The sequence below is a fragment of the Syngnathus scovelli genome, chromosome 10 (genome assembly GCF_024217435.2).
Source record: "Syngnathus scovelli strain Florida chromosome 10, RoL_Ssco_1.2, whole genome shotgun sequence".
NCBI classification, from domain to species: Eukaryota; Metazoa; Chordata; class Actinopteri; order Syngnathiformes; family Syngnathidae; genus Syngnathus; species Syngnathus scovelli.
Genome location: NC_090856.1, coordinates 3,729,114 through 3,751,180, shown reverse-complemented (window position 1 = coordinate 3,751,180; position 22,067 = coordinate 3,729,114). Strand labels below are relative to the sequence as shown.

Sequence of the window (22,067 nt, the reverse complement as noted above, 5' to 3'; positions counted from 1 at the left end):
ACCTGGCCCATTGATGGATTTAAAAAGTCAACGTGGACCCCTAAATTTGAATCCCCCCTCTCGCACGTTATTATTTTTCAATATGGACGCCATTTTTGCTAACACAACTTCTAGTTCGTGCTGACAAAAGAGAGTTGTACGAAGAGTAACGTACAACTCTTTTCCGAGTGGGTCAAAACAAACACCATTTTTTGATGGTCTTCCTCGCCGCCGTTGAAAAATGCCTTTGGCACGGCGCGACGCAAAATACTTTCCGTGCACGTTCCCACCGACCGTTTACACGTCCCCGATGAGAATCTGCTGTTTGCTTTAGTTTCGACCAACTTTTTTTTTTTTTTCCTGCGGGCCCGTATGTAGAAACAGGGAACTTGGACGCCTACGGCGGTTTTTAAGCGCTTTTGCGGGCCCAATGAGGAGAAAAGTATAGGCTGTGTTTCTGGGGAAGTGTGGCTGAAGTAAATTTCTGGCTGTCTGGCTTACTGTAACAGCCGAGTGTTGGTTTCAGAGCAGCCACTCGTGTTTCGCCGCATCAATAATAAACCGCCGCAAGCGTGCTGGTCAATAAGACCGCCATTTGGTATGCCGGTAAAATACATCAGCTTTAGTTGTGCCTGTTATTCAGCAGTTTATGCTACTGTATGATTTTTGTTGTTTTTAACAGCCGTCCAGTTGTTCCTAATTGCTTCGTAACCCGACACTCGTGTCGTTCGGGCCGCGGCTTAAGTACTCGCCTTGCCCGATCAGCACCAGAGCCAGATAAGGCTCTTTAATAATTCAGCGTGTTGCTTTAAAATGCAGTTTGTGGTCAAAGACAATCTCGTTAAGATTCGCTCTGGTTTCTGACCTTTAGCCGTAATAATGACGGCTAGCTTCGACCGTTCACTCTGCCTGATAAATATCAACCAGGCATGGGGCACTTAATTCAAGTCTGGAAGTCAAATATTTTTTGGGGCAATAAGATGTTTTGTGTAGTCTGATTAGCACACTTCAAAGCTACTAAAATGTCATGCTATTTGCTAAGCTAACGTTTCAATTGTTCATTATATTGTTATATTGTTCAATAAAATGCTTGCTTCAGGTCATTGGGATTAACCTGAAACTGAAAAAGCTTTTAAAAATTCAAATTTGCTCCCCAAATGAAGTCATTATTGTATTTTCCGCACTATAAGGCGCACCGGATTATAAGGCGCACCTTCAATGAATGGCTCATTTTAAAACTTCGTCCATATATAAGCCTGCTGTAGTGGCTCAATATTGGTCCATATATAAGGCGCACCTGATTATAAGGCGGCTTTTGAGAAAATTGGAGGATTTTAGAGAAAATTGGAGGATTTTAGGTGCGCCTTATAGTGCGGAAAATACGGTAATTAGCAAAACCGCTCAGCACAGCATGTTGCCCTTCTTTCCGACAGCAATCCACTTGTGACTGTGTGCTCATTTACCGGATCGCCATCCCTATACTCGTCCTCCTTGTAAGGCTTCACAGCCAGAATCCTCCACTCCCATTGGTGGAGCCCGTATCGCATGATGCTATCGGTCACCTGATGATCTCACGCTGTAGGTGATGTAGTCTTACAGCAGGTGAGTCATCAGGCGCGGTTTACTGGAAGCACATCGCCTCATCCATCCCTCGCCGCACGTTTTCATCTTCGATGCTGATGCTGCATCGCCTGCGCAGCATCACGCAGCCTCTGTTTCTCCCGCCCAACCCCCCCGCCGACTCCGACATGCGCATTCCCATCAAATACTGCAAAACTGATATGAAGAAATATAGGGGGGAAAATACATTTATTAATTAAATTAAATTCATGGATCAATGCAGGTAACCTTTCACAATTTTCTGCTGCCTGTGTGGTATTTTTTTGTGGGTCTTTTCAAATTTGTATTTGTAGAAAATCTTCACACATTGACCAAAACGCAAATGTTTTGGACTGAATTAAAATTGGTGATAAAATGGCCGCTTTGCTCCAAAATACACCTGTTTTTTTTTTTTTTTGGTGATATTGGTCCCTGAGACTTTTTTTGTGGATCACTCCAAGGTATGTCAACCAAATTAAAGTAAATCTGGCCGTCACATGTTTTCAATTGGCCCATGGAGCAATTACGACTGACTCCTGGGAAGTCTGCCTAGCAACAAGTACCCATGACTTTTGATTATTATTAATATTGTTTTTAAAAAAAACTTACACGGACAAATATTCCTCAACGAGCTGACTTAGCTACATACCATGGTTCTAGGGAGGATCCCAACAAACCTCCGCACAGGCATATTATTATTATTATTCTTGTTTGACGTTGTTATTGGAGATCATTATGTGATATAATTATATCTATTAGCTGTGTGCTGTCCATTCAGCAGCGCCAATGTCAATATTGGTCCGCACAGAAAAACGTTGTCGGTCAGGTGAGGCCGTGAGAAAGAACCACTTTTTGTAATAATATAATAATATTTGATCTACTTTATGACATTATCTCTATGTATTTGAGTGGCTGTTTGAGTGAAAATGTCATTTTCCCACTAAAGAACCTCCGTTTGTTTCCTGGTGACGCTCTTTGACGTACGACTGACGCACAAAGAGAGCTTTTGTGTACTGCAGGTGTGAAGCTACACAAGGCTGAGCTAAAGGGTGTTTTATTCCTTCGAGGCCTCCCCCTCCCCCCCCTCCCTCGTGAAAAAAGCCTGCGGGCCTGCTGCTGTAGAGAAAGGCCAGAAATTCTTACAACTTCCTCTCCTGATTTATTTGCATGTAACATGACAAATCAACCTTTTTAAAATTCAGCCCCCCGAAGCAGTTCACGTAGTAACATGAAATTTGGTAAGCATATCCATCATGGTGGGGACCGCAAAAAGTCTTAAAAACATTCTGCTATTTTGATTCAAAGCAACTATTTTTTTTTTGTTGCTATTTTCTTCTACTGTGTACATTTCAGAAAGATTTATGACCATAAAACTCAAAACACTAAGGTAGGACCCACAAAAAAAGTCTCAACCTGAAAAAAAAAACACAAAAAGTTGGTCATGAGATTCAAAGTGACATTTTTAGCCATTTCAACCAAGTCTCAAAATTTATCCTGATTAATTAGAAAATTCAAAAATTTGGTAAGCTTTTCTATAATGAATGGACCCACAAAAAAAATCTTAACAAGCCATGGCCAGTCCCCGTCTTTGTAAGTGCTACCCAAAAAAGGGGCCTGTAGATTCATAGTGAAAACAAATCCTGGTTTTAACATTAAGAGGTTCAGCAATGGAATATTCCCCATGGCAACCTTTTTCTAACTAACTTTAACGACCGGTGGTTCGTCTTAAAATGACACGCTCATCATTAATTTTCTTTTGATGGTTTGTTTTATTTTTTTTAATGTGGCCATAGCTCTCGTGGTAAATTTTTATCATTGCCATTGGTGTCATAAATCAACTCGCAAGCTCTCATCTTCGGATAATGGCTGCCTTTTAATAGGTTTGTTTGTGTTTGCAAAAAAGCTTTTTGAATTCTAAACAGCTTTTAGAGTGAGCTAGAATGCCGCTTAAGCTCCTGTTAGGATTGAAAATAACATCTAAGTGTTATTTATAATGGTGCGCTGATTTACAATATGCCGTGTAACACGAGATGCGGGCAGTACATTGCGTCCAGTCAACAGGTAGACGAGTTGGGCAGCGCTCCCAGAATGGAGGCGGTTAGTGGCAGTAAAACGCCACATCACCGACCTTTCCTCTTTTGGAAGGCTGGCACCTTAAGCCCTTAGACGCCAGCATAGTCCGTCAAGCTGCTGGCGTTTATTCATCTGTGTCGTAGGCTTATGTTAAATTACAAAAAAAGTTGTTTGAGCTTTGATTTTTTGGGATTTGATTGGATATGATTTGGTTTGGCGACTAGATTAAAAGATGTTTTGATTTTTAATTTTTTTATGTATTTGAGTTTGTAAGCTTGGAAAAAGAAAATACTTGACTTTTTAATTTAATTTTAATGTAATGTTTGTTTGTAATTTTAATTTAATTTGTTTCACAAAATATTCTAAATAAATATTTTTTTAATTTTCATTTTTTAATTTTTCATCTGTCGTGCGCTGTTTGTATGCTTATGTTAAACTACAAAAAAAAGTAATTTGAGTTTGCTTTTCTGGGATTGGATATGATTTGGTTTGACTACTAGACTAAAATAAGATGTTTTTATTTTTAATTTGATTGTATTCTATTTTAAATATTTGCGTTTGTAAGCTTGGAAAAAGAAAATGATTATTTTTTAAATTTTAATTTAATTTTAATGTAATTTTTGTATGTCATTTTAATTTAATTTTAACTTTCAAAATTCAAGAGTTTTTTATGTTTTGACAACTTTTAACAACTTTGCTTGTTTCACAAAATATTCTAAATAACTGTGTTTAATCTTAATGTAATTTTTGTATGTCATTTTAATTTAATTTTAACTTTCAAAATTCAAGAGTTTTTTATGTTTTAACAACTTTTAACAACTTTGCTTGTTTCACAAAATATTCTAAATAACTATGTGTTTAATTTTAATTTTAAAAAATTGTTTTATAAGAAATGTTTTTTGTACTTATTTTACTTTTTGATTTTTTCATTTTCAATTTTTCGTTACAATGTAACACTGAATCCTTTGAAGTCGGCCGGGCGAACCGCATTTGTTTTTGGTATGAGCTGTCCCTCTTTTTATGTGGTCAGGCCTTAATCCCAAGCGGGCTGTCCGTCACAGCGACTGTGTGGGCTAAAAGTGGGCCAAACGCTGACATGTTTTGCTTTGCAATGAAAACACACGTGCGTTAATACGAGCGAATGGGTGTGCGTCGTCGCGTGCTGCACTTTCCACGTGTGATGTGATTAGAAAGCAATTTGCTCCTTGACAACGTGACCCAAGAAAAACACACGCTTTATTAAAACCAAACAAATTACACCATTTGGGACGGCTCCATACATCACATGGACGGATTACTCTTACCACATCCAGTGTTTTATCGCCACAAAATGTCTTTGTTTGACCCACAAACCGGGCTGACAAGCTTAACTGAACGCCATAGCACTATTTTTGTACAACGTGTGTTCTAGCCGTGTCAAGAATTTGAATTGTGTATTCTGTTTTTTGTCACAATCCCCATTAAATTGTCATCAACTTTATTTTTTTTGCATGATAATCAATTATTTATTACGTAACATGCTGCAGAGTTTGAATCTGAAAACTTATTTCGTGAAGGGCCCGCTGACTTATTGGTGAAAGCCGTCGCGCTGCAAATCCAAAGACAGTTGAGGTGGAAATCCAACCCCCGTTTTGCTGCCAAGTGTCGCATCTTCGCTCGGGCTTTCGGTAACACAACCACACTGACACCATTACCGCAACGGCTCTGTATTCGTTGGAAGACAGACAATCTGCCGTTTGTTAGCTTTGTCGCCGTTTAGTGCGGATTTTTTCGTCTTTTGAGGAGCTGGCAGTTTTCAGATCTGAGAGGATCACATTCCGATACTAGTGCCAATGTGTGCGACTGTGTGTAGATTTCAAGAAAGACAAGCCAAAGCGTTCTGCTGCAAAAGAAAAGACGAAGCAGATGCTCGTTCTCGGTGAGGGCGGCAGGATGGTGCCAAGAGACTGTTGCTGCTGGCACCATGTGTGTGTGTCTGTCTGTGTGTGTGTGTGTGCGAGAGAGAAAGCGAAAGAGTAATTACTTTTGTCGAGGGATGGTGGGGTTGCCTCAGTGCTGCATTAGTTGTGCCCTTATAAAGAAGGCGGCGGGATATACTGTTCTCCGAGCTGAGTGAAATGCCATATTAAATAAACACCAAGCAGTGGGTGGCATGTGTGTGTAAAAATAAAATGTAGCCCATATATTTAGTCTTTACGCTCCGACTCGAAGATTGGAGCTCAATCACGGCGCGGAGTTAAAGTGGAGAATTTTTTTTCCAAAGATTGAACGCGATAAAGTATCACTATGACATTTTTAGTACTTTTTTTACTCAACACCAAAATTAAAAGAATGAAATGTAACAGTTGAATGTGAGTGTCCGTGTTCAATGTATATTTTTGTAAATGTGTTTTAATTCAAATTAAGTTAAATCAAGTCCTAAAATGAAACATATTAAATACCGTATTTTCCGCACTATAAGGCACACCTAAAAACTTCTCATTTTCTCACAACCCGACAGTGCGCCTTATATATGGACCAATATGGATTCGTGGATGAGGACTAACTTATTAAAGTAAGATTTACGTGTTTATTTTGTGTGTTGTGTGATATTAACATTTGAGCAACGTTGAGTTATTTATCCTATGCGCCTTATAATCCAGTGCGCCTTATATATGAACACAATTTTAAAATGGGCCATTCATTGAAGGTGCGATTTATAATCCGGTGCGCCTTATAGTGCGGAAAATACGGTATATATAATATTTAAGTGTGCCCGCCCACCATGTTGCACGTCCCTTTTTTCACGCTCACCACCTGTAGCAGGTGCCAAGAATGGGCCGACTTTCCATATTGCGAACGTGAGCGTTAGTAAGTTATGTCACAACAACACGAGCGATTGGGCTCCACTGTGGAGACAATGCAGTGTGTGTGTGTGTGTGTAGAGCAGATGCAGGGCTGGGTCAGTGCCAGCAGTAGACAAGTCATGAAGTCATCGACAGTCCAACCCGCAGACTGTCAGGGGGTGAAATGAAAAGTCCAAAATATATTTTAAAAAAAATGTTTTTCAATGCATGGAAATCATATTGGGGAAAAAAACATAAGTAAGTAAGTTTGTGATGCTTTCCATGTTGCATTTGTTTATGGGGAAGGACGGAGGGAGGGAGGGAGAGAGGGAGGGGGTGAGTCAGAGGTCCAGAGAGAAGAAGTATTGAAGTAAGGGCCAATGTTTATGTTTGTGTCTGGTTTCTCGCTCTCTTTTCACTCGTACAAACAGCGAGCAGCGCCATCTTTTTTCCTCCCCCCCCCCTCCTCATCTATCCATCCATCCTTCCATCCAGTTGACAAGTGTCGCTCCTCGGCTTCCATCCACCTGCCAGTGTTTGCGTTACAGTCTGGCTCCCCGTTTCTGCGAGGGAGGGAGGGAGGAAAAGTCATCAGGTGGAAGGATGGAGGATAGGCGGAGTTGGAAAGAAAAGAACGCCTGTGGTACCGCCATCAGGAGTTTCCATCGGGGGAGAAAAAAAAAAAAAGCCCAGACGTCTGTGCAAGCTTTATCAGGAAGGAGGGAGATTTGGAGATTGTTGTGACTGGGCTTTCCTTGTTTGCGTTTACCATCTGAGATTTACACAAACACCACAGAAAAAGCACGTGGCGCTAAAGAAAAGCGAACCAATTATTGAAATTGCATTTACTTGAAATCACACAAGATGAAGGAAACCACCAACTGTTTATCTCACCTGGAGTTTTTGCTGGAGTTTTACAAGTGAGAAGGTGTAAAGGTGTTGAAACCTTTGACCTTTTCAGTGCACTTTGACTTTTGTGAGTCCTCCTTTGCAGCAGCAGCAGCTGCTCCTTCATAATGTTAAAAAGTCACAGCTTTTAGCGGAATCAAACCATCCCGCCCACACTTTTCGACACATGAGGTAAGCGTTCTGTGGTTAGCGTACAAAACGTACCCCCCCAACCTTCAGTTTTGTTTTTCACGAAACGTACTAACCTCAGCCCCCACCAACTTGAGTTTTTTAACCACTATCAATTTCAGTATGACTGTGAAATTAATCTCTGCGATGTGCATTAGCACCACCTACAGGATCGGAGTAGACAGGTAGACAATTCTGATCCATTAAATTGACCTTAATAAATTGTAATCTTAGAAATAAAGTAGACTAGCTAACATGCTAGCAACCGAGATAGCTAAACTGTGTAACTTTGGCTTACATAAAGCTAACTTAGCAAAGCTAGTTTAACGCTGCGGCTAGCCACTGATCGGCAAATATGAACAGCGTTATTTTAAAAAGCAATCGTTGATAGATCTTTGACGCCTATAGTCGTTCGTCAATGGCAGTGAATTGGAATCTCGCGATCCGTTAACTTCCACCTCTGCCTTTTTTTTTTTAGAGTTTTCCACCCAGACTTTGAAAGAATCCCTCCGAGGCTGCAAAGGTGCTGTTATTGTGAGCGAGTGGGTGTCCCGCTTGTTAATGGGGTCAGTGCAGCACCCCTGGGAGGAAGAGGAGGAGGAGGAGGAGGATTAGGAGGAAGAGGAGAGGGCAGCGAGGACACACTGTCCAAAGCTTTCAATTCTGGGGCGGCCAGATGAAAAGAAAACAAGAGCGCTACGTGTTCCATATGTCGGGGCAAAGGGTGAAAATGTGCTTTGCATTTGCTTTTGATTGGGATGTGTGTGTGTGTGTGTGTGTGTGTGTGTGTGTGTGTGTGTGTGTGTAAATTGAGCTCAGTTGTGCATTTAGTACTTGGATTGCAGGATTACACAAAAACTGCTTGGGCGATATGTGAGTGGGTGGCAAATTCAAATTAGTCTTTTTTTTTTCTTGAAAATATTTGTTTTTTAGTTAAAAAAATATCCATGGCTAATTTGATTTTATTCTTAAAATTATTTTTCAATAAAAAAAAAAAAAATAAATAAAAAAAGACATAATTCTTGGAGATACGCAATATGACTTTTTTTTTCTTTAAAACATGCACCTTTTTTTTGTGGTAAATCTCCAGCTTTTTTGAGCAAATCTGTTCCTTCCTTCCTTTTGGCTCTTTGCTAATCCACTTGTGGAGATTTCCTTCCCTCAACAGCGAGACGGTCTCTCGCAGCACCTCTGGAAATCTCCTCCGGCGCTCAACTTAAAGATGGAGTTGATTTTCTTGATTAGATTTAAACCTGTGAAATGAGACCTTAGACACACATGGGAGAAACCCGGGGGGGGTTGGACTTATTAAAAAATGCTGGTGGCGGGTGACACACGACACAACATACCTGGTGCTATCCAATCAGAAGTAAGCAAGGGGCCCACTTTTGATTCGGAACCGGATTTTTCCACGGCTCAACTGTGTGCCCTTATGTGACCTTCGGGCCATACTTTGCCCATCCTCAATCTAATCTAATTCCCATTTTGTAAAGATAATCATGCTGGATTTTTATTGGTTGGTGTAGAATTGCGTCACATGATTCTGCAAAAATATTTTGATTGGTTATCTGAGAAGCGTGCAGATATTAGAAATGAATATAGATATATAGTGTGGGGGGGGGGTTGTGGAATGCATGCAAGCAACATGTGGAAGCAGTGAAACAGCACTCAGGAGTGTTGATTTTTTTTCTTTTTTTTTTTTTTTCCGCCCAACTGACAGCTTGTCCTCCCATCTGAGCAGCTGTGTTTTTGTTCTCTTTACCCGTTTCATGTCTTTGTTCAGTGTTTCACACGCGCTTTTCAAAATTGAAATCATTTCCAGTTTATTTACTGTATTTTTTAATTATAATATTGTTAGTCCAATTACAGATTTTTTAAAAAAATACATAATCATTATTATTCACTGTGTGGCAGGTTTGAGAAGATATTACTACTGTTTAATATTGTCAATATTTTTTTTCTTTTTTAAAAAATATAATAATTTACAATAATACATACTAATCCAGCACGAGTTAATAAATCTTCCGATTCTTTAGGTAACCTCTTAACCAGCCTGGCTCCACCATTCTCCAGGGGGGAAGCCCAGGGAGGGCATACCCCAGCTGCGACTCACATCCTGGGGTACAGGTACACTCATCGCCTTGGTATCACCAGGAAAGAGTGGTGTGTGTGCATGTGTGTATGTGTGGTTACAGTGCAAGCCCGGCTAATGAGTCACACAATAAGTCACTAATCTTTGCCGAAGGTCTTGTGTTGTTTGGCATGGATATATATCAGTGACGGTGGAAAGACGGAACTTTTTCTTCACTTCCTCCTTGGCTGAAAAATTGCAGTGGTGCACTCACACACCTCCATCAGTACACATCGATTAACCCGAACTAGCAACGAACAAATTAACTACAATAATAAATTCTGTATCATAGCACAAAGAAAATTTTGTCAAGTTCCCCACAAGGTTGCAAACAGTTGCAAAAGGTTGCAAACAGTTTTTCTTGTCACCATTACAACTTTCGGCCCATGTCGAACGACCTTTAAACATACCCTGACAAAAAAAAAAAAATCCACATTCAGGCTTAAGTCATAAAAACAAGTAACTAATTAATAATATTAACTAACTGATCCTAGCCATGGGGCACTTTGATCCTGTTGCCCCCTCACCCCTGCGTGGGGTTAAGTATGGGAATGTGGGGGAGTCAAAGAGTGTTAATTGTGGTCTGTCTTAGAAGTAATTGCCAAAAATCCCCCCCCCCCCCCCTTGTTCCCATCATTTCATAGCAGAGATACAAGTGTTCTTTTTTGTCATTCGCTACATAGACACTCGGCTTGTTTTCCGCGACGTGTTTGGAATTCCGGAGAGCGCCGGGAGGTCAGCCCGTCTTTGGACCCCCCCCCCCACCCCCACCCACAACACCCAGCCTTAAAAAGGCACAAACCCAGCTATAGTTCTCCAGATATTCACACAGGAAGCATGGCAACTATGAGGAGGAGTTCTGCAGGAAGAACAGGAATGTTCATTTTAGGGGGGAATTTCCCTCCAAAAAAAAAAAAAAAGATTAGTGAAACAATGCAAGTTTGTCACAGTCGTGTTTAAGATTATCAGGTTTGTGCATGAGATGACACTGCACAAAATAAAATACGTGCTCACCATTTAAATAAAAAAAAATATTTTCATTGGCAGCACAAAAAATTGTTGAAAAAAATTTATTAGTTAAATTGTAAATATAAACAATTTCCAATTCATAAGGAAAGATTGCCAAGAAGAATATTGGAATGGGCTGTTTGAAAAATAAGAGTCCTTGACCCTTCGTTACCTCCGGGGATGGATGATTGCATGAATCCCCCCTTGGCCACTCCCCCCCTGTAAAAAGCTTTAAGTATAAAGCTTATTGTTGGGTGTGGTGCTCTCTTGAAACTTATTATTTAATGCCTCAATATCTCTAATTTAAATAAGGGCTCGTCCGGGAGTCGAACCCGGGACCTCTCGCACCCGAAGCGAGAATCATACCACTAGACCAACGAGCCACACGTTAGATTTATTTTCCTATAGCAGAGATTTTCAAGTAATGGACACTTCCCTAATGCTAACTCCTGCTAACAATAGCATTTAGAAGGATAGCGGCTTGGAAATGTTGGGTTTTAATTATAGAAGAAACTTTCGAATTGGTTTTTTGCTCACACACACATAAATTGAACCGCTAATTTCTTTTGATCCTTTCCCATGAACTTCATTAGGCTTTTTTTTTTGTTTGACTTGCTAACCCTCCAAACCAAATTGCCTTCTCAGACCTTTCGCTCAACATTTCAACTGGAAATGCGATGATCAAGTTTCCGCGGGCAAGGGGGATTTGATTTTTGGATGTGAATCCGTGTGTGTAACTGGAGCTCAGTTTGGAGGATTACACAAAAACTAGACAAGCAATATGTGGCTGAGTGGGTGGCACATCTTCAAAGGATGGTGGCAAATTTAATTGTAGCCTTTTTTTTTCCTTGCTAACTTTTTGGTGTAGCGCGTAAAAATGTTTTTTTTTATGCTAAGTATAATTTGCTATGGCTTAAATACATGGCAAAAATATTCAACATTTCGGACCTATTTTCTTGAAATCTTTTTCAAATGCAACGTAATTTATTTCTACAAAAATATGTGACAAAAATATCAGACTTTAAGGTTTTTTTTGAATGCATGAGCATATATTTGCCAGTTTTATATATGTTAATTCTTTTTTTTTAGGCCGTTGTTTTTTTTTTATTAATTATTATTATTATTTTATTTTGTTTGTAAAAAATGTGCCTGTTGTTTTTAAATCTGATTTTTTCCATTTCTTGTCAACTTTTGCTACATTTTTGTCCAATTTTTTATCCCCTTTTTTTTTTTGCATGTGAAGGGGTACACAGAGGGGTGGGGGGGGGGTGGCGGAGTGAAGACAGATGTGTCGGGAGATTGTAGCGGTGGGAAAGATTAGCGGGACAGCTGCGGGCGGTGCAGCTACTCTTACAAAAAACTTTTGGCTGTAGTTCAAATTTCAGCTGCTCCTCCCTGTGGTGCATTGTCGCTCTCTCTGTCTCACTCGTTGTGCTTGACATTTGCCAAATAGTGAGCCTGCAGTCCATTTGGGAAGGTCAGGCTTGACGTGACAGCCGTCAGGTGTGAGGCTGGGAAAAGGAGATGTGATGCTTGACGTGCAGCCAGAGCAGGCAGGTGACAAAAAAAAAAAAAAAGGCATATTTTGCAGGGGGAATATATTTTCCAAAAGCGTGTGTCAGTCAACTCGCTTCAACTTGTCCCTTACAAAAAAGCTTTTGTTTGACAGCATGTAATTTGGTCTCACTTCCTGTTTGGCAACTAAAGACGTGATAAGATGATAAGACACTCAAAGTGCTGCTCCATGAGCTCGCCCGTCAAATGCCGTCTTATCTACGTTCTTTTATGTATAGAACTTTTTCTTCAGATGCATTTTTTTCCTTAAAGACATAATCCCCATTTTTTTAAATCACAAATACATTTCTGTATATTATTGAGTAATCACAAATGTGAAAACACGCTTGACATATGTGTTTATAATCAATCACTTTCATATATACTATAAAGGATAATGGATGGATATTTATTGTGTGTGTGTGTGTGTGCCAGGCATTGACTTCATCACCTGACGCTGCCCGTGACCTCCAGGTTAACAAGCCAGAGACCATGTGCATGCACACACACACACACACACACACCGATGCAAAGCCATGGCTTGATGCTTTCCAGACACAAGCTACTCCCTGCCGCCGCTCGGCTTGGTACTCTTACCCCCCCCCTCTCCCACCAACTCACACACACACACTCCCTTCACCACCAGCGCCTGCTTATCAAAAGTTTTTGCCTCTTCAGTTCCCATTTTCCCATGCACAGACAAAACAGAGCAGCGGTGCCAAGGGGGTGGATGGATGGGGGGGGGGGTCGGTGTTGGTGGGCTTCCTGCACTTCACTAAGGCCCGCTACAACCCTGCAGGCTTCCTCCGCACCTTGGCTCGGTGATGACAAGATAGAGGACGGGACGCACACACACGCATATTGACCTCGGGATTGAGATGAACTTTCTGAGGAGCGACATCCCCCTTCCCTTTTCAAATTGCACACATGTGCTCTCACACACACACACACACTCAAGCACTCCCACTCAGCGGCCTAATGTGAGATAGATGCTATTGTTTTGACGTGGCCTCATAAATACATAGCGCAAGCTGACAGGTCCTATTAGCGCCCGTTAGCTGCTTTATGAATGTGAAGGCAAAAGTGCAATCGGTCTCTTTGCTTATCGTTCCGTCTCTCTATCAATACGGCCATCTTCCTCCTCCTCATCTTCCTCCTCCTCTCTATTAGAGACACATTGATCACCTCACCTGACTAATGGCTAAGGGTGTCTGGGCCTTTAAAAAGTAGCCCGCCACAGCAGTGCCAAGCTCTTCATCACAGTGACAAGGCAAATGGCTCCTCTGCTAATAAAGTGCGCCTGGACTCTATACAAGTGTGTGTGTGTGTGTGTGTTGAGAAGGTTATTAATGACTTAAAGTGGTTTAGTAGCAGGAGTGCTGGTGGTCTGCTCTTCATATTGAGTAGTGTGTCCCATCTATTAATGGCACAGAACAAATACTCCTGCACATCTTGAAGAGATGAAGAGAGCACACAAACTCGACACAGAGATGAAATCTGAGGCGGATATGCTGTTTTAAAATAAAGCAGAAAGTGAGAAAAAGAACAGAAGAAGAGAGCACCACAATTATAACTCCCCGCCAGTGCTGTTTTTCATCCCCTGTGTTCTTTTCCGCGTATTTATTTTCCTAAAAGCAGAGGGCAGCCCGTGTTGGGGGGGAAACAGGGAAGAGGTGTCTGTGAAATTCGACCGCTGGATGGAAAACAGGCGTGCGTGTGTTGTGTGTGTCAAAGAAAAGGCTGGGCGAGGTACCAGATGAAGAAAATTGGCAAAAAAATACATCTACATACAGTACATTATTTTTGCGATGGTGTAATTTTCCTCCATGCCGCTAGAGGGACTCATGCACTGTCATACATTGTATTGGAAAGCGTGTAAAAGCCGTGGTGGATTTAAACATGGCAGGAAGTCAACACTTGTTGACTGTGTCAAATGTTTTTGGTCAGAAAAGTAAGTTATTTTCGTATCCTTTATTTTATGAGTTATCATAACTCCGTCTGCTTATTTTCATACTTTCAAGTGGGCTTATCAGGCCCAGGAATTCATTAGGTGGAAAATTGCTTCATTTGGATTCATTTTGGATTATTCGTTTGGAAATTCCGGATGTGAAGCCGAATACCAGCGACATCAAACCGGAAGAGACTCGTCAATGGTGGCCAGTGCTTAATTGGGGTATGTTATTATTATTATTATTATTATTTTGAATGGCCATTGTTTATCAGTGCTCACAAAAATCCAATGCATTGTGCTTGAAATTGTTCTGGGGGGCTGAATTAATAAAACTAGAAGAAGCAAATGCACTAGAAGATAACTAGTAGAAAGTTGACGAGGAAGGTCATGTGAGGTGGTGTCGCCATGGCAACTGTTTTGTCTTTTGGATGATCCCCCAACCCACCCCCTTAAACCATAATGGAGCTGGTAATGAAACCAGTCTGGCTTTCCTGGCTCATACACACATTCGTAGGGAGAGACGAGTGAGTAACACATGTTTTGCTTTAGAACTTGTTTATGTTCATCCAACATGGAGAGAGCACACCCTACCAATTAAAGTCATAAAACAACACAGAAAAAAACAATGCAACTGCTGGATGCTTTTTTATGTATTTTCATGTTTTTATCTATTAGACGCCCATTTGCCTTCAAAGTCAATCAATTTAAATTAGAACTCAAAAGAATTGTTTGGAGACCTGACTTGAAATAAACTCATAATTTTGGAGAAAAATATTCCTTAAAATCAATTGTTTAATTAACAAAAATTGAACTCACACACACATAAAATGACTCACTCTAAAAGTTTTTTTTCACTGGATTGATTCAAGGGTAGCAAAAGCCACTGCAATAGATTGGTCACATTTTATTGCATTTTAAGTGGTCTTGTTCTGATTTCCAATTTCGTGATTATGTTCGGATCAGTTAAGTTAGGTCGGTCTGACCCACGTCGGAGGCGGAGCTCCGTTTGGGGAATTCCCTTGCTGACTGACACTTTCTGACCCTCCTTTCTATTGTCTCCATTGTAAAAAGAAAAATTAGACTGAATGGGCCCGATACTGATATTTTTAACCCAAAAAATGTCTCAGTCCCACTAATATGTGCAATTAATGTAACATTTTCCCAGCACATTATTTTGAAACCCTCCAATTGTAAGTGTTGTCCCACCTAATTCCATCACAGTTCATTGTGTAGCTGCAGGAGCACAGTTGTTCTTTGTCCTGGCGCTGGCTCATGCCCAAACTCAGCCCTTAGGAAATTGCGGGCCAATTTTTCCTGCGTTCAGAACAGCAAAAAAAAAAAAAAAAAAAAATCTCCCGGAAGCCTTCAGCTGAACACGCCACTTAAAGGCAACATACTGTATCAGCCTTTCTGTATTTTTTAACAACCAAACTCAAATAGAGCGCTTTGTTTTATTGCATCCATTGCAATTACAGCTCTGAGGGGAGCGTTAAAAAAACACTGCAGGAACAATACGTGTACTATGGCGCTGCAATTTATACAGTATCGGCAGGATTGAGAAGTTTGGCAGCTTCGACTGGAAACTAACGACCCTTGTAATATATTTTATATCTCCGTGCTTTGCGATCACGGTTTATCTTCTTTGAGCAGCGTATGCTTTTTGCACAGGAAATGCATTAAAAAAAAAAAGTTTGGACTGGAGGGAGAAATCTTTGGCTAAGAGTTCTCATGAACTCTTTTGGCTCTTGAGAGCGTTTTGTATTGTACATTTGTTTTCTCTTGCCACTCGTAAAAGAAATCCATTTAGCCCAATAGAAAAGCCTCGGAGGCTCATATAATTATTACAAATATTAACAATTGACTAAATTGGAGGAAAGGTGACACTGACCAATTTCAACCAATGCTAGTTGAAGTATTTCTAATTTATTGACGTTTTTAGAACAACAAACATGATCTACCCTCACAATAAGCAGAGCCTGACTCGTCAAATCCCGCCTGTAAATCGTCAAGGGGGCGGGCGGCGCCGATGTGTCACAATATGACTGAGCGCTTGTTTTGCTTATCAATCCTGGCTACTCTGAGGGCAGGAGTGGAGGGGGGGGATATCTTGCCTGAGATATGAGGGAGTTTGGTGGGAGGCCAGTCCTTTCACAGCCCTGTTTATGTCTTTGATCGGCACCACTACACAAACGTGTGTACATGTGTGCGAGCATGCAGCTGGTACCGGCCTCGGTGTTGTGTTACAACACTGGAGGAGGGTCCAGAATGACAGATGAACATAGAGAGGGGCCGGGGTAGAAAGGAGGGCAGTTGAGCCAGCGTCGAAGCACTTCTTATGTTTGCTTTTGCAAGGCTAGTGTTGTTGTGGAACAAATGCATTTGATCAGCGCTGCTGTTCTGTTTACATAATGTGCCTGTTGTCCAACATGATAGACAATACAAGGAGGAGGAGGTGGAGGAGGGTACTCCCACTAGCAAAAAAAAAAAAACAATCAAGGCAAAAAATTGTTTCAAGAGGGGGAAAAAGTAGTTCATAGTGACATAGAAAAATAGCAAAAATTCACAAAATTCTGCAACCCCAAGATAAGATTTTTATTTGCCTATTGATGGCAGGAGATCATGCCCAAACACTACTTTTTAATGAAACTGGGCTTTGGCGCCATCTTGTGGGATAACAGCGGATAAAGCAAGTTTTATTGCAAGTACAGTACACATTAGTCCCCTCCAAGAAACTGTAAATAGGCAAATTAGTGAGTAGCAAATCCTAATTAGATGGGAGAAACACAATTCGGTCATTTTAGTTATTAATCTTTCTGACACCTCTAGTGATTATTTTTCAAAAAAATGCAACTAGTGACTGTAATCCCTAGTTTTCTAGTGAAGTCAGGCTTTTATCAACATGATGGAAACTAAATCGTTTAACATTTAAAATGTTTATTAAAAGTGGTGTTTTTACAGTCAAAACTAACTCACTAATTTGGGAGAAGAGCACATAAAAAAAATCAGTCACCACACAACAGTGTGTTTGGTGACATCTATTGGTGACATGTAGTAGTGCAAGTATTTTCTATGTAAGGCAACAGCGACACTTAGTGGCGCAGAGAATGAATAACAGATAAACGTTTGGGGGGAGGAAAAAACATTTTGAATTTATGTTTGTTGTTTATTATGGGATGATACAGAAGGCACAAATTCTTGTTTATTGTTGCGGTGTACTATTTTTTATTTTTTTTATTTCCATTGTGATTCGCTGAAGGTCTTCAGAGCTGAGTGTAGCGCATGTATTTTTTCCCGGATGGGACCTCTTTAACGGTGACGCCATTGGGGAAAAGGGAGGTCGCTTCGGCATCGGAGACGTTGGGAAGTACCATGACTTTGTCTCCAGGCTGCAAAATATAATCCATCCCATGGTTGTGATTGGCGTAGCAAGCAGAATTAAAAAAAAAAAAAAAAAGGGGGGGGGGGTCGTCGGGCGTACCTTCCAGTCTACAGGCGTGGCCACCTTCTTCTGCGCCGTCAGCTGCAGCGAGTCAATAACCCGCAGCAGCTCGTCAAAGTTCCTCCCCGTGGTGGCCGGGTAGAGGATGGACAGCTTCAGCCGCTTGTCGGGCCCGATCACAAACACCTAGACAAAAGGTCACAAATGTCATTTTGTGTAACCCCCGAAAACTCAGCAGGTAGCGAATTACCACAACGGCGAGTTGCTTACGCAGCGAGCGGTGACCGGGATACCGTCGCCGTCGATCTCATCGGGGTCCAGCATTCCCAACTTGTTAGCCAGCTCCCTCTTTTCGTCAGCAATGATGGGGAAGGGCAAAGGATTTGAAGCCTGATTGTTGAAGCCCATCACATCCTGCGTGCACAAACACATCAAGTCTATGCAGAGGACAGCACCATCTTTTGTTGTCAGCCTCTTCTATGACTTTTTGTTTGTCTTATTTGTTCACCTTTGAGTAAGTTTAGAGGGCAAAGTAAATAATTCCCATTTTTATTAATAATTGACCTTGTATAGCAAAACAAGTAAATAGAAAGCATTTGAACTGATAACAGGAAAAAAAGTTGCAAGAGAAAAGAAAACACCAAAATTCAAATTTGATAAATAATGAACATGCTGATAGATTACATAAGCATTTTGAGGACACTTATTAACTTTTTATTTTTAATGATCTTCCAAGTTCACCAGTCAAAAGGTTTGATAATGACGGCGCAGTTGGATGACCTCGACAGGCAGGTTGCTGCTTGCGTTTTAAAGTTATGCAACAATAGACGGATGTGCACACACACACAGGGACAACCTGTTAAACAACGTTCAACGGACATGTGCATTTGTGTGTGACTGCCCTCCACCTTGCTCCATCCGGAGTGATCCGCCACACTGTCGATAGATAGGGCAATCATCTTGACACCGCGCTTGGTGAACTTGTCGCTGAGGCTGGCGGCGCACGCCAGCTCAGTGGTGCACACGGGGGTGAAGTCCTTCGGGTGGGAGAACAGGATGCCCCATCTAGTCGTGAAAAAAGAGACACACGGGGTTTATGTCACAAAGAAATTTAAATCTAGGGCCTTTTAAAGCCTAATCCCATGGCCGTCACATGCACATGTGACTTAACATATGACTGAACACCATGACGCTCTCCATTTGAAGGACTTGAAACGAAGCAAAGCTGCTTGCATGCATGTCATTGAATTCAAGCAAGCACAAAAGAGGCTGAGAACCTCAAATGTGCGCCAACAATCCCAAATGCCTCAGTTTCGATATGAGACAACATAAGCCTTGTTGTGTCCATGCTGGTTCCAGATTTCTCTCAGTGAGCACTGAGCAAGATGAACCGCTCTTGTTATCAAATGAAAGCAAAAATACAAATGCATTAACAAAATCTTAAAATGACTTTCAAGAAAAGCAATATTCAATTTCAAAAATATTTAAATGACTTAAAAGCACACAAAAAAGTTACAAAACTAAAAAAAATAACCAAATGCAATTCAATGTTTTCCGATCATTTCCACTGCTTCGTGCGCCTATGACGCAACTATTAGACATCTTTCTGTATTTGCCCAAAACAGAATTTTACAGAGACGCATAGCAGAAGGTTGAGGAAACTGAAAAGTCACCCTTGCATAAAAAAACGTTCAGACTTCGAACTCTCGTAATAATAGGCTGGATTCACTTACGATTTGCCCAAAAAGTCGTGAAACTTAATCCGGCCGATGGTAGTGTCGGCCTCGAAATTGGGGAACTCGTCACCCAGCAAGATTCCAGGCATTTTCAGGTGTTCCTTCAAAGCTCACGCGTGGAAAGAAGACCTGCTCAGGGGGTCTGTGATCAACCCCTCACGACGAACAAACCCGGAAGTAAGCGTGCTCCGTCATATTTATATCGACCAATGAGAGTTGAGCACGAAGAAAAACACAATTTCCCAGAAGGCTATGCGATAGAACAACAAATATGGCGTCCTATGTCTTCACTACGTGATAAGAATACTCAAGCTTTGCAGTCGACGAGATAAAGAGGCGACAGCCTGCACAACACTGCGGAGACATTCCCCACTGCGGTGTCAGCTCCTCGCAAGGACGCACGCCGACAAAATGTCTTCACCGAAGGCAAAAAACCCGGGCCGCGCCGGCAGCGGGAGCCCGGTGCTCGGCGGCACCAACAACGGCCGCTTCGAGTTCATGTCGCTCACCAAGCCGCTGAGCCGCTCGTCGACTCCGCCTCATCTTCTCCAGCGGCAGAGCTCCGACGGGGCCACCGCTCGGCTCCGCGCCTCTGAGAGCCCTACTCGTCGCCGCGGCTCCAGCTCATCCACCGGCTCCGGGGCGCCGGAGGAGGACGGCATCCGGCTAAACCCGTCGCTCTTCCGCGTAGCCCTCAGCTCGCTGCTCGCCATTGACTTGTGGCTGTCCAAGAGTCTGGGGGTGTGCGCCCGAGAGGACTCGTCGTGGGGGAGTGCGCGGCCCCTCATGAAGCTTATCGAGGTGACGGGCCACGGGATCCCCTGGCTGGCAGGAACCGCCTACTGCTTCTACAAAAGCGACAGTGCTGCTGGCCAGGAGGTCATGCTCAACCTCTTTATGGGTAAGTGCAGTCTTGCAGGACTCACCCAAAAAATATTTTCAAGAAGACTCATGCAGAAACTATTAAATGTCTTCCGAAATACCTTTATCAAGATGTGAGGTGTGTGCACAGGAAGAATTCATTCAGCTTTGGAATTCCTATGCTCACTTTCAAGGTCTCCTCCTGGATCTGGTCCTCGTCGGGGTGGTGAAAGCAACTGTGCGGCGACGGCGTCCGGTCCACAACCGCATGGACATGTTCGCCACCTTCTCGGTGGACCGCTACTCATTCCCGTCGGGCCACGCCACCCGCGCCGCCATGTGCGCCCGCTTCCTGCTAGCACACCTGGTGCTAGCCGCTCCCTTGCGGGTGCTGGTGCTGCTGTGGACGGCCACTGTGGGGCTGAGCCGCGTCATGCTAGGGCGCCACAACGTCACCGACGTGGCTTTCGGCTTCTGGATGGGCTACTGTCAGTACAACCTGCTGGAGGCGCTCTGGCTCTCGCCTCAGAGCCTGCAAGCGCTGCTGGGATACGTGGCGTAACAATCAGAGACTTTTTGTTATTGTGGGAATGCTGAAGAGCATCGATGCACTTTTTCGACTGCTCCCTCCACGACTCAAAAGATTCAAACCAACATTAAAATGTTCAGGACCAAATTTTCCTGAATTTGCACAATTTTCATCATTCCACTGAGACATTCCCGAATCATGTTTTTTTTAACTGATCCTTCCACATCATTTAGCCCCCCCCCCCAATTTCACATTCCAAATTTGCTCCATTTTATTAATTGCAGCATTTGAGTTCATCCTCAGCTCTCAGAATTCCCACACAATTTCTCCAGAAATTGCATTCTCTGTTTTTAATGTAACTGCACAACTGTGGAACATGTTATATTTATTGTCCCACAAGAGGGAGCTGTTTCCAATACGTTTAGTCTAGCCCAGGTTTCTCTAGTGCCTCTTCTAGGCAGCTTTTGCTAAATGCTATTGTTGTTCTGTTGCAATCAAGGCAGGGTTCTTTTTCTTGCCATCCGGCACTTACTGTAAATAGACTGTTGAGTCACGTGGTGCAATCTATAGGATTTTTGGTGTGCATGTCATTTTGTATTTGGTGTCATCGAAAATCTCTTAAAATCAATATTTGTTTTGACATACAACTCATACTATTTGCTCTTATCACAAAATCATTTTGGATGCTTATAAACGGTGTTCACTCAAGAAGGCTATGAGATGTTTTTCCTTTTGACCTCGCTCTATCATTTTCTATGAGGTGTAGTTGAAAATCAGAAAGGTTCTTCCTATTTCGTTTTTGTTTCATTTTTTGTTTTGACCTTTGGCTGAGGATATTTTGTGTTTGGTTCTTGCTTGTAGCAAATGTGAGCGACATCATGCACATCGTGATCAAGACGTCTGTGATCCTGATGCCTTCATCCTGCTTAGTGGGAGGAGACCTCTTTAAAGCTTGCCCCTCTGTCTTCCACTGGTGGAGCTTAAGTGGGGGTGGGGACACTGCCCCCCCCCCCTCCGATATGTGCTTGGACCACCACCACCCATGCGTCATTCCAGGTATTCCAGGTAAGTGACTTTTGGATATTTTCCAAGATTTTTTTTCCACATTTCCATTCGTCCCCAATACTTATCAGCATTTTTGAAGAATGTTAAAGTTTGTAAAAATAAAAGTTTTGTTTTGTGGACCACCTGGAATATAATATTACTGTACAGTATTCTACCAAGGCTCAGCTCTTTATTTATTTATTTTTTTTTTTTATTTCCCTTCTTGTTACATAACTTCTCTTCCACTTATTTTTTATTTAT

At 41.9% G+C, this 22,067-nt stretch overlaps 3 protein-coding genes and 1 non-coding gene across 7 annotated transcripts in view; 2 read left to right on the top strand and 2 right to left on the bottom strand.

Moving 5' to 3' along the window:
* LOC125976224 (flavin-containing monooxygenase 5) overlaps positions 1 to 22,067 on the top strand; it is a 50,417-nt gene that overhangs the window by 24,354 nt on the left and 3,996 nt on the right. For 3 of the 4 annotated variants that reach the window (XM_068652175.1, XM_049732246.2, XM_068652174.1), the window contains exons 4-6: positions 9,590 to 9,680; positions 12,682 to 14,419; positions 21,624 to 21,827. The gene's annotated coding sequence lies outside the window, so the exon portion shown is untranslated. The remainder of the gene's footprint in view (positions 1 to 9,589; positions 9,681 to 12,681; positions 14,420 to 21,623; positions 21,828 to 22,067) is intronic. The other variant, XM_068652176.1, reaches the window with a different exon arrangement.
* trnap-cgg (transfer RNA proline (anticodon CGG)) lies at positions 11,004 to 11,075 on the bottom strand. The gene has a single exon. It is a non-coding gene; the product is annotated as a tRNA-Pro (tRNA).
* Positions 17,115 to 19,556, bottom strand: prdx6 (peroxiredoxin 6). Its single transcript, XM_049732258.1, has 5 exons — positions 19,370 to 19,556; positions 18,545 to 18,701; positions 17,907 to 18,050; positions 17,676 to 17,822; positions 17,115 to 17,583 (listed from the first exon to the last, which is right to left on the bottom strand). Exons 1-5 carry the CDS (start codon positions 19,459 to 19,461, stop codon positions 17,458 to 17,460), a joined length of 666 nt encoding a protein of 221 aa, XP_049588215.1. The 5' UTR covers positions 19,462 to 19,556; the 3' UTR covers positions 17,115 to 17,457.
* On the top strand, positions 19,622 to 21,473 carry plpp6 (phospholipid phosphatase 6). Its single transcript, XM_049732254.2, has 2 exons — positions 19,622 to 20,273; positions 20,428 to 21,473. Exons 1-2 carry the CDS (start codon positions 19,784 to 19,786, stop codon positions 20,793 to 20,795), a joined length of 858 nt encoding a protein of 285 aa, XP_049588211.1. The 5' UTR covers positions 19,622 to 19,783; the 3' UTR covers positions 20,796 to 21,473.

Bases quoted from the DNA above. Each gene is read 5' to 3' on its own strand.
- prdx6 (XM_049732258.1), bottom strand. From the start codon at position 19,461: ATGCCTGGAATCTTGCTGGGTGACGAGTTCCCCAATTTCGAGGCCGAC. The intron at 18,051-18,544 runs GTGGAGGGCAGT...TTGTGCACGCAG, and splicing joins ATCACTCCGGATGGAGCAAG to GATGTGATGGGCTTCAACAA. The intron at 17,823-17,906 runs GTAAGCAACTCG...CCTTTTGTCTAG, and splicing joins TCCCGGTCACCGCTCGCTGC to GTGTTTGTGATCGGGCCCGA.
- plpp6 (XM_049732254.2), top strand. From the start codon at position 19,784: ATGTCTTCACCGAAGGCAAAAAACCCGGGCCGCGCCGGCAGCGGGAGC. The intron at 20,274-20,427 runs GTAAGTGCAGTC...CTCACTTTCAAG, and splicing joins CATGCTCAACCTCTTTATGG to GTCTCCTCCTGGATCTGGTC.